The sequence below is a fragment of the Salvelinus alpinus genome, chromosome 6 (assembly GCF_045679555.1).
Source record: "Salvelinus alpinus chromosome 6, SLU_Salpinus.1, whole genome shotgun sequence".
In the NCBI taxonomy this organism is placed as follows: Eukaryota; Metazoa; Chordata; class Actinopteri; order Salmoniformes; family Salmonidae; genus Salvelinus; species Salvelinus alpinus.
Genome location: NC_092091.1, coordinates 75,365,660 through 75,377,630, shown reverse-complemented (window position 1 = coordinate 75,377,630; position 11,971 = coordinate 75,365,660). Strand labels below are relative to the sequence as shown.

The 11,971-nt window shown below is 43.7% G+C and overlaps 1 protein-coding gene across 1 annotated transcript in view; it reads right to left on the bottom strand.

Moving 5' to 3' along the window:
- LOC139579757 (zinc finger protein 638-like) overlaps positions 1-11,592 on the bottom strand; it is a 176,771-nt gene extending 165,179 nt beyond the window's left edge. Inside the window, exons 1-3 of the mRNA XM_071408578.1 lie at positions 11,470-11,592; positions 11,228-11,262; positions 8,933-9,040 (exon numbers count right to left, since the gene is read on the bottom strand). Of these exons, the coding sequence (XP_071264679.1) occupies positions 8,933-9,040; positions 11,228-11,262; positions 11,470-11,592 (266 nt within the window). The remainder of the gene's footprint in view (positions 1-8,932; positions 9,041-11,227; positions 11,263-11,469) is intronic.
- Between the last annotated feature and the right edge of the window lie 379 nt (positions 11,593-11,971).

Sequence of the window (11,971 nt, the reverse complement as noted above, 5' to 3'; positions counted from 1 at the left end):
AGCTCCATGCAAATTGCTGGGCAATAGAAATGCAGAATGGAGATTCAATGAGAGAAAGTCGTACTGTAGCAATTAAAATGTATCATAGGGTTTAAGTCCTGAATTTGGCTGCAGAATACTAGTAGTAAGGAGGAGCGAAAAAGCAAACCACCAACTAAACCATCTTTTCTCTCTCTCTCTCTCTCTCTCCCTCTCTCGCTCACTAGCAGTTTGTTTAGCTCACACTCTCTCTCTCTCTCTCGCTCACTAGCAGTTTGTTTAGCTCACACTCTCTCTCTCTCTGACACCATCTCTCTCAAGTGCCCATCACGAGTGCTTAGGACATAAATCTTTTTTAGGACTCCTCTTATTTTTAGACACAGGCGTGGTGGATATAGGCTAGTGGCGATCACTCTAAGGCAACGTCGCAAATGGCAGCCTTTTGCACACAGTGCATTACTTTTGACCAGGGCCCACGGGGATGACCACAGGGTTCTGGACAAAAGTAGTACACTATTTAAGGAATAGAGTACTATTCAGGATGCAGCCTAATAATCCTCTCGCTCCCAAGAGTGAAGGAGGTCACTGCTGAGACTGCTACAGTCAGAACCTACCTACTGAACCACAAAGTTTCCCAGTTGTGTAAAAACATTCTGTCACGCCCAAACAATGTGTTCCTTTAAGCTAAAAGTGCCTGAGCTAAAGCTTTATAAATGGATGATATGCGATGCTAATAACTAGGTTACGTAGTGCCTGTTGGGCAGCGGCCAGTTCCAAGTGATTTACTGCCGGCAAATACAATGATTTACGACATCGCCTTCCCCCTTTAACCAATCTACTAGAGCATTGCTAATGGATGGTGGCCATCTTGTCCGTCTAGCACATCGCTAATTTGTGCTAGTCAGGTACACGGCGTGACATTTCTGTGCAGAGGGGCGCACCACCAAATAAAAATAAACCCAGAAGAACCTGATGATAAGGCCCATTAGCATGACTTTATGTTCCTACAGGCAATGGGATATAGGTAACTCGTGTTTAATAAGCACCTCAAAATAGGCTTGGCGCATTTCAGCTAAGCCGTTACTAAGGGACAACATTATAGACCAGTGGTTTCCAACTCCGGTCCCTGAGTACCCCCAACAGCACCCATTTTTGTTGTAGCTGCGGACAACATACCTGATTCAACTCATTGAGGGCCTGATGATTAGTTGACAAGTTGAATCAGGTGTGCTCGTCTGGGACAACAAGAAACAGATGTACTGTTGGGGGTATTCGAGGACCAGAGTTAAGAACCACTGTTATAGACCATCACATATTTTGACACTTTATTCTCTGCTGTATCTATAATATGAATTAGTTATACCGTCCTGCGTGCCGTCCCATCGCATGTGGGCATCGTAAAGGCCATGCAGACTGTGTTTCATTGACAAGCATCTTGTGATTATGATGTATTCAGATTCAGTTACATCTAATTTCAGTCACACAGAGATTTTTGTTTCCTCTGAGCGTGACACATTCGACGTGATGTCCTACAGCAGGGATGGCGAACTCCAGTCTTCAGGGGCCTGATTGGTGTCACACTTTTGCCCCAGCCCCAGCTAGCACACCTGACTTCAATAATCAACTAATCATCATCTTCAGTTTAGAATGCAATTAGTTTAATCAGCTGTGTTAGCTAGGGATGGGGAAAAAGTGTAACACCACTCCGTCCCGCGAGGACTGGAAATGCCCATCCCTGTCCTACAGTGCGTGGGTCCAGTGTGTCTTGCTGTGTGATTAATGAGAGGAATAGGGGAAGAGGGACGTCCTCTCGTCCTCTCTAAGGTTTATCTGGATATTTCACTCTTAATCTGGTGACTTTTGTACTGGCATAAAAGTCACCAGTCTTGACCTTTTAACAAGGACAATGAAAACTTTACTGTCATGCCTTGTGATGTTTTGTGGGGCACGAGTGTTTGTCGGGCATTGATTCATTGATTCCCTGACTCACAAAGCTGTCAAACAACGTGCCTGAAAGACGGCGATGCCACTGTATTAAACACTTTGATTTACACCTTTAGTTCACAAGCCCAACGTTGTGAAAAGCTGCAAGCCGTGTTCTAGCTCCGTGGACAGTTAAAGAACATTTATAAGGCCCCCTTGACCCACAGTGGCCACCTGTGACTGTCACATTGCATGTGTATAAACGTATTTTATTGTCTTCTCTTGCGTAGCTCTGTCATGGCCAACCTTTTTAGAGTGTTTATTTTAGATCCTCGCAACCCGTGGCACGATGTGTCAGTGGAATGCCACGCAGTTTGATGAGGTATAGGTTATGCACGTACTTACTGTGGTGTTTTCACAATCTTTCTGAGAGATCATTCTAAGAGATCATTCAGAGAGATCATTCTGAGAGAGCATTCTGACTGCGGTGAAATAGACAATTGGCCAAATTAGGAGAAGATCACCCCTACACGTCATGATCTGATCATTTGGCTTATTTAAAACTTCTCTAGGGTAGGGGGCAGCATTGGGAATTTTGGATGAAAAGCATGCCCAAATTAAACTGCCTGCTTCTCGGGCCCAGAATATATAATATGCATATAACTGGTAGATTTGGATAGAAAACACTCTAAAGTTTACAAAACTGTTAAAATAGTGTCTGTGAGTATAACAGAACTGATTTGGCAGGCGAAAAACAGAAAAACCCATTAGGGAAGTAGTTTTCTTTTGGTTTTGTAGTTTTCTATTCAATGCCATTACAGTATCCATTGACATAGGACTCAAATTGCAGTTCCTATGCCTTCCACTAGATGTCAACAGTATTTAGAAATTGTTTCAGGCTTGTATTCTGAAAAATTAGGAAGTAAGAGCAGTCTGAATGAGTGGACCCTAAAGTATCACAGAGCTTTTTCATGTGCGCGACCGAGAGAGTGCCTTTCTTGTTTACCTTTTATAATGATGACGTTATTGTCCGGTTGAAATATTATCGATTATTTAGGGTAAAAAGAACCTGATGATTGAATATAAACATCGTTTGACATGTTTCTATGAACTTTACAGATACAATTTGGATTTTTTGTCTGCCTGTTTTGACTGCGTTTGAGCCTGTGGATTACTGAAGAAAACGCGCACACAAAACGGAGGTTTTTGGATATAAAGAGGCTTTATCGAACAAAAGGAACATTTATTGAGTAAATTAATGTCTACTGAGTGCAACCATATGAAGATCATCAAAGGTAAGGGATTAATTTTATCTCTAATTCTGACTTGTGTAACTCTTCTACTTGGCTGGTTACTGTTTGTAATGATTTGTCTGCTGGGCTATGTTCTCAATAATTGTAAGGTATGCTTTCGCCGTAAAGCATTTTTTAAATCTGACACCGTGGTTGGATTCACAAGAAGTTAATCTTTAAACCTATGTAAAATATATTTTTGTTTTCTGAATTTTTATAATGAGTATTTCTGTATTTGAATTTGGCGCCCTGCAGTTTCACTGGCTTTTGAAGAGGTGGGACGCTAACGTTTCATGTACCCAAGAGAGGTTAAGACCCTGTTTGATCTTCTAATGAAGCAGGTTTTAAAGACTCGTACAAGTCCTAGAACTAGGTTAATGAGAGGGTTAAAGGTGTAATTAGGGAAAATATTGTTAGCAGGGAAAACAGTGGAAACCCAGGGGGTGTTAGCAGGGAAAACATTGGAAACCCAGGGGGTGTTATCATGGAAAACATTGGAAACCCAGGGGATGTTAGCAGGGAAAACAGTGGAAACCCAGGGGATGTTATCATGGAAAACATTGGAAACCCAGGGGATGTTAGCAGGGAAAACATTGGAAACCCAGGGGTGTTAGCAGGGAAAACATTGGAAACCCAGGGGGTGTTATCATGGAAAACATTGGAAACCCAGGGGGAGTTAGCAAGGAAAACAGTGGAAACCCAGGGGGTGTTAGCAGGGAAAACATTGGAAACCCAGGGGGTGTTATCATGGAAAACATTGGAAACCCAGGGGATGTTAGCAGGGAAAACAGTGGAAACCCAGGGGATGTTATCATGGAAAACATTGGAAACCCAGGGGATGTTAGCAGGGAAAACAGTGGAAACCCAGGGGGAGTTAGCAAGGAAAACAGTGGAAACCCAGGAGGTGTTAGCAGGGAAAACATTGGAAACCCAGGGGGTGTTAGCAGGGAAAACATTGGAAACCCAGGGGGTGTTAGCAGGGAAAACAGTGGAAACCCAGGGGGTGTTAGCAGGGAAAACAGTGGAAACCCAGGGGGTGTTAGCAGGGAAAACATTGGAAACCCAGGGGGTGTTAGCAGGGAAAACAGTGGAAACCCAGGGGGTGTTAGCAGGGAAAACAGTGGAAACCCAGGGGGTGTTAGCAGGGAAAACATTGGAAACCCAGGGGGTGTTAGCAGGGAAAACAGTGGAAACCCAGGGGGTGTTAGCAGGGAAAACAGTGGAAACCCAGGGGGTGTTAGCAGGGAAAACAGTGGAAACCCAGGGGGTGTTAGCAGGGAAAACAGTGGAAACCCAGGGGGTGTTAGCAGGGAAAACAGTGGAAACCCAGGGGGAGTTAGCAGGGAAAACAGTGGAAACCCAGGGGGTGTTAGCAGGGAAAACATTGGAAACCCAGGGGGTGTTAGCAGGGAAAACAGTGGAAACCCAGGAGGTGTTAGCAGGGAAAACATTGGAAACCCAGGGGGTGTTAGCAGGGAAAACAGTGGAAACCCAGGAGGTGTTAGCAGGGAAAACAGTGGAAACCCAGGGGGTGTTAGCAGGGAAAACAGTGGATTGTAGGGCTCAGCAAGCTCGAACTTGTGTCATGCACCAAGTTGTGTCAAGCGCAAACACGTGTCAAGTGCCAACCAGTGTCAAGCCAGAACAGTCACTATCATAGCCATGGAAAACCCTATCAACTCTACTTTGTTCTTACAGGCCTCTACGAACTTGAATATGTTATTGTATGTATGTAGCAAACAAATCCAAGGCCAAAGCAATAAGACCAGACAGGGGTTTAAAAAAAGGAATGCGGCAGGTGAGACTGCTCTCTGACCAGTGTCTGTGAGTGACTCAGGCAGCTAACGTGGCTGCCAATCGTAAAACTCACGGCTGCCAGTCGTAAAACCCTTACCCCCCATATCCCCCTCAGAGAGTCTGCCAGAGCAAGACGATGCATCATACGTTTCAAACTTAGCATCCTCAACTCCCACCGGACCAAGTACATTAAACAGCTGATTTATTTAAGCTTAAACCTTCGTTAGTTAGTGTTCAACCCTATAATGATAGGATGCATTGCATGTCATGAGTCTTTGTCTTAATGAGTTACAGTATTGTGCTCGCGGTCTATAGACTGCTATACCAGAATCAATCCCTAATACCTCACTAACGCTGCTAATGTTTCCATGGTATTTAGAGACTACTATACATATGTGTTATTTCATAGTTTTGATGTCTTCATTATTATTCTACAATGTAGAAAATAGTAAAAATAAAGCAAAAAACTTTTGACTGGTACTCTAAGTATACTTGGAATACAATAGTAAATGATCCGTCCTTAATTAGACTTATCACTATAGAGTGACCACATGTTGTCCCAGATTGTGCGGGACAGTCCCATATTTTGTCCCACGTCCCGCGACCAAACAATCATGTCCAGCATTTGGTCAACAAGTTCAAACGTCACTCATTTAGATTTTTGGGGGGACATTTCTCCAGAATTTCAGTCAGTCACTTGCAGTCACGTTGTGCTTATGAAAAGATTCGGAAAATATTCAGACCCCTTCCCCTTTTGCACATTTTGGTACATTACAGCCTGATTCTAAAATGTATTCAATTATTTTCTTTCTTCATCAATCTACACACAATACCCCATAACCCCATAGACATTTTTGCTAACTTATGTATATATATATATAAATAAAACTGAAATAGTTTATTTACATAAGTATTCAGATCCTTTGAGACTCGAAATTAGCTCAAGTGCATCCTGAATCCATTGATCATACTTGAGATGTTTCTACAACTTGATTGGAGTCCACCTGTGGTAAATTCAATTGATTGGACATGATTTGGAAAGGCACACACCTGTCTCTATAACGTCCCATGTAAGAGCAAAAACTAAGCCATGAGGTCGAAAGAATTGTCCTTAGACGTCCGAGACAGGATTGTGTCGAAGCACCGATCTGGGGAAGGGTACCAAAACATTTCTGCATCATTGAATGTCCCCAAGAACACAGTGGCCTCCAGTATTCTTAAATGGAAGAAGTTTGGAACCACCAAGACTTCCTAGAGCTGGCCACCCTTCCAAACTGAGCAATAGGGGGATAAAGGCCTTGGTCTGGGAAGTGACCAAGAACCTGATGGTCACTCTGACAGCTCCAGAGTTCCTCTGTGGAGATAGGAAAACCTTCCAGAAGGATAACCATCTCTGCAGCACTCCACCAACCAGGCATTTATGATAGAGTGGCCAGTTGGAAGCCACTCCTCAGTAAAAGGCACATGATGCCTACTTGGAGTTTTCCAAAAGGCAGGTAAAGGACTCTCAGACCATGAGAAACAAGATTATCTGGTCTGATGAAACCAAGATTTAACTCTTTGGCCTGAATGCCAAGCGGTACATCTGGAGGAAACCTGGCACCCTTCCTATGGTGAAGCGTAGTATGGGCAGCATCATGCTGTGGGGATGTTTTTCAATGGCAGGAACTGGGACACTAGTCAGGATCAAGGGAAAGATGAATGGAGCAAAGTACAGAGAGATCTGTACTTTGTCAGAACCTGACTGGGGCAAAGGTTCACCTTCCAACAGGACAACAGTCCTAAGCACACAGCCAAGACAACCCAGGAGTGGCTTTGAGACAAGTCTCTGAATGTCCTTGAGTGGCCCAGCCCTGACTTGAACCCAATCGAACATCTCTGGAGAGACTTGAAAATAGCTGTGCAGCGACACTCCCCATCCTTGGGTATGACGCTACAAGCTTGCCACACCTATATTTCGGGGGTTTCTCCCATTCTTCTCGGCAGATCCTCTCAAGCTCTGTCAGGTTGTATGGGGAGCAATTTAATCAATTTTAGAATAAAGCTGTAACATAATAAAATATAGAAAATTCAAGGGGTCTGAATACTTTCCGAATGCACTGTATATGATAAGGATGTGGTAATGGTGACGTAAAACACTTCTCCAGTCATTGTTGAGATCTGATATTCTGCGCAAGACCAGACGTTGGGCCAATGTCATAGACCTATCATCAACCAATTCTCAAACTATTTCGGGCTAAATTCCAGCTAAACCTGGAGAGGACAGTTATGCCTAACTACTTACAAAAAGTGTGCTACCGATGAAGAGCTACAAAAGTAAGCAAATAGCTGTATTAGACTGCAAGATAGGATATAAGGTCATTTCACATTTATATCGTTCTCATATTTACTGCTACTTCACTCAATCCCGTTTTACATTCCCTGAGACCAACTACAATTGTTTTCTTGGTCACATATTGCCAGATTTTCATAAAACACATGTGGTTTCTTGTTTCTGCATCACTACATGCTGCACGAGGCAAAAGAGTAGCTTCGCTTCAATTAGCTCATTGGGAGCAGGGCTGTAGTGCTGCCTGAGTACACCTGAGTGTTGCTCAGCCACTTCTCACAATGGTGCTCATTTAGTCAAGTTAGATCAAAGCTGAATCAATGTCTTGGAAGATCACATAATGATTAGTTAGTATTCTACATTACACAACAAAATATAATGGCATAGTACAACGTTACTGTCACACCAAACACACCACCTAATGTCTTATGCGATTTTAGGATGGTTAGCTGAATAGTCAAAAAAAAGAAAATATCTCACGCGGCCAAAACTGTGAATGTCCTGCAAAATCATCCTGTTGTCCAACATTTGGATATTTTAAATGTGGTCACCGTACTACAACTGTTTTTCTGCCAGTCTGTTTATTTATTTACCCCCCTGTCCTTCATCACCGACTCACTGGGTTGGCTGTCAATGGTCTCATTTACTGTGATGTGATGCGCCTCTGACTGTGCACTAAGCATTTACTGATTTAAGCCGTTGGATGGGGCACCATTAGAAACGTACTGTCTGTCGGACTTACAGTAAAAGAGTGGTGACAAGTTGGAGCCTATGGGGACTGCTCCTCGGCTTGCAGCTGTCTGCAGCAAATAAAAACATCTAGTTCACGACATATCGCCCTAAAACTTTTCAAAACAGCCCAATGTTTCTATTACAATTACGGCAGCCATAGCCATGCTAAATGTTTTTATATATATATATATACATACAGTATTTGTAATTTCTAAACAGAAACAAGAAAAGACTCTACTATTTTGCACAGTACATAAAAAAATGACTTAAAAGTTGGTAATAAACCACCTCGTCAACACTTTACACCACTTTATGGCAAAAGGTTTGGGCTAAATTTGACCTGATCACTTTGATAGAAGATTCAGCAAGAATTCCACAAAGTATTACTTTAGTAGTTGAGTTAAAGCGTTGCACTACCACAGTCATTGAGTGTAGAATTACTAGCTGAGTCACAGTACGCCGACCCGGCACTGTTAGCCAAGTCACTGTATTAAACACTCAATAATTTTTTTGCTGAATTAGCGACTGTACAAACTTCATTCTTTCAAGGATCAGAAATGAATCAATTACCAGTTGTGATTGGTAGTAAAGATAGCAATACAGGTAGAGTAGTACTGGTAGTGTTTCATTCTAGACCACAAATAAACACGATAGAAGACCATCTAAAAAGCTGTGTTGGTATTTAGCACAAATGCCATCCCACAACAAACACGTGTACACACACCTAAAGCAAACAGATGCCTGCATTTTTTACAGAGCGCAACAAAACAGCATCCCCCCAGACCCCTTTACAATGTACTTCACCCATTTGACCCTTAGTCCCCTTACCCTTCACCCCCTGTACTATACCCTTTGACCCCTGAACCCTGACCTGACTCACGTGTTGCCTGGTTTTGTCAAGGGTGTGCAAGCTAGAGCTCTCTGCTGCTGGTCCATGTTCTGGACCCGGTTCTTCTTATTGTTCTTCTGCATCACCTGGCCGGACTGTCTGGAACTCACAGACCAATGAGACCAGATCCCAGTGAAAAGCTGCAGTTAACACTTGTCTATAATGACTACAGGCTGATCCAGGACAGGTCCATTTAACACTGATCTATAATGACTACAGGCTGATCCAGGACAGGTCCAGTTAACACGGGTCTATAATGACTACAGGCCGATCCAGGACAGGTCCATTTAACACTTGTCTATAATGACTACAGGCTGATCCAGGACAGGTCCAGTTAACACTATTCTATAATGACTACAGGCTGATCGAGGACAGGTCCAGGTAACACTGATCTATAATGACTACCGGCTGATCCAGGACAGGTCCATTTAACACTGATCTATAATGACTACAGGCCGATCCAGGACAGGTCCAGTTAACACTTGTCTATAATGACTACAGGCTGATCCAGGACAGGTCCATTTAACACTGATCTATAATGACTACAGGCTGATCCAGGACAGGTCCAGTTAACACTGGTCTATAATGACTACAGGCCGATCCAGGACAGGTCCATTTAACACTTGTCTATAATGACTACAGGCTGATCCAGGACAGGTCCAGTTAACACTATTCTATAATGACTACAGGCTGATCGAGGACAGGTCCAGGTAACACTGATCTATAATGACTACCGGCTGATCCAGGACAGGTCCATTTAACACTGATCTATAATGACTACAGGCCGATCCAGGACAGGTCCAGTTAACACTTGTCTATAATGACTACAGGCTGATCCAGGACAGGTCCATTTAACACTGATCTATAATGACTACAGGCTGATCCAGGACAGGTCCAGTTAACACGGGTCTATAATGACTACAGGCCGATCCAGGACAGGTCCATTTAACACTTGTCTATAATGACTACAGGCTGATCCAGGACAGGTCCAGTTAACACTATTCTATAATGACTACAGGCTGATCCAGGACAGGTCCAGGTAACACTGATCTATAATGACTACCGGCTGATCCAGGACAGGTCCATTTAACACTGATCTATAATGACTACAGGCCGATCCAGGACAGGTCCAGTTAACACTTGTCTATAATGACTACAGGCTGATCCAGGACAGGTCCAGGTAACACTGATCTATAATGACTACAGGCCGATCCAGGACAGGTCCATTTAACACTGATCTATAATGACTACAGGCTGATCCAGGACAGGTCCAGTTAACACTGATCTATAATGACTACAGGCTGATCCAGGACAGGTCCAGTTAACACTGATCTATAATGACTACAGGCTGATCCAGGACAGGTCCAGTTAACACTGATCTATAATGACTACAGGCTGATCCAGGACAGGTCCAGTTAACACTGATCTATAATGACTACAGGCCGATCCAGGACAGGTCCAGTTAACACTGGTCTATAATGACTACAGGCCGATCCAGGACAGGTCCAGTTAACACTGGTCTATAATGACTACAGGCCGATCCAGGACAGCTGTAGACCCAGGCAGATCAAAGTAATAGTAATCCGTATAGCTGTCTTCAGAATCTTGAGTCTTCAGAATCTTGAGTCTTCAGAATGTAGAGTCTTCAGAATCTTGAGTCTTCAGAATCTTGAGTCTTCAGAATGTAGTCTTCAGAATGTAGAGTCATCCGAGTCTTCAGACAGAATTAGAGTATTCGGAAACACATGTTTGTCTTGTTGTAGTTGAATTGTCCAGCCTCTGAGGACATTTAGAACAAAAGAGGTAAAATGAGAACAAACAACGTTAGTTCATGGTTGGAGAACAGAGATTTCCGTCTGCAACATTTCCGCTGAGAAAAATCCATGTGCAACCAAAGCAGTTCATGATGAAGTGGCCATGGTTCGCTGTTCGTCCCGCTTCCTTGCTTGGTCTCTCTCGCTCTCTCTGTTAATGTCCCTCTCTCACTGGCACTCATTCACTCCCTCTTTCTCCCCTCTCTCTCATTCCTCGCTATGTCACTCAGTTTGCTCATCTTCTGTCAGTCCTTCTTTCTGCCCCATGTTTCCTCACCCACAACTGTCTCCACTCTGTTTCTCTCTCCAGTCCCTGCCTTCATCCTCCCTCCCTCCCTCCTTTTCACACTTTCAGCCCCCAGCTGTTTTACGTAGCTCTGTTGACACAACCATACATACGGTACAGAGCTCGATGGAACCTAATAAAGACCCAATGCTGACCCCGTGTGTAAGCTTAGTACAGGGAACCTACCCAGACCATTCCAGACCCTCTACTGCATCCTCATTCTATAATCACAGACACATAGCCATCACTTTATGTCCTCATGTGACAAAAAGCTGCTGTCCTGTACAAACGCTGCTGGACTGGTGGCTACACAGGGGCAGCTCTTGTGGATATGTTGAGGGGATTCCAGGTCAAGCAGAGGGCTAGGGGACCTTAATCATGTGAAAGTGAAGTCTTGTCTTCCAGCCAGACAGCTGAGTAAGAGTTACAAGTGCATCAGTCAGGGCCAGGCTGACAGAGCATGGAGGAAGAGGGGGCCTCACACCAGCCAGGGGAGGAATGTCCTTATGCTCTTCCTTGGTCTGGGGGTGGGATGGTGGGATGCGGGGCATTGGGAGGAAGGGGGCATGTGGGGGAAGAAAGGTGGGGCTACGGGGGGCTTCTTTGGGGTAGTCAGCTGTCACAGTGTTGGGTTGAGAGACAGGGAGGGGGTGAAAGGGAGATGGATGTCCTAGCTAAGGTCTTCCCCTCACTCACTGTGTAGAAGCTATTACCAACACACATTAACACTTTCTACATAGGCTACATAGTGTTAATACTTTCTATATAGGCTACATAGTATTAACACTTTCTATATAGGCTACATAGTATTAACACTTTCTATATAGGCTACATAGTATTAACACTTTCTATATAGGCTACATAGTATTAACACTTTCTATACAGGCTACATAGTATTAACACTTTCTATATAGGCTACATAGTATTAAC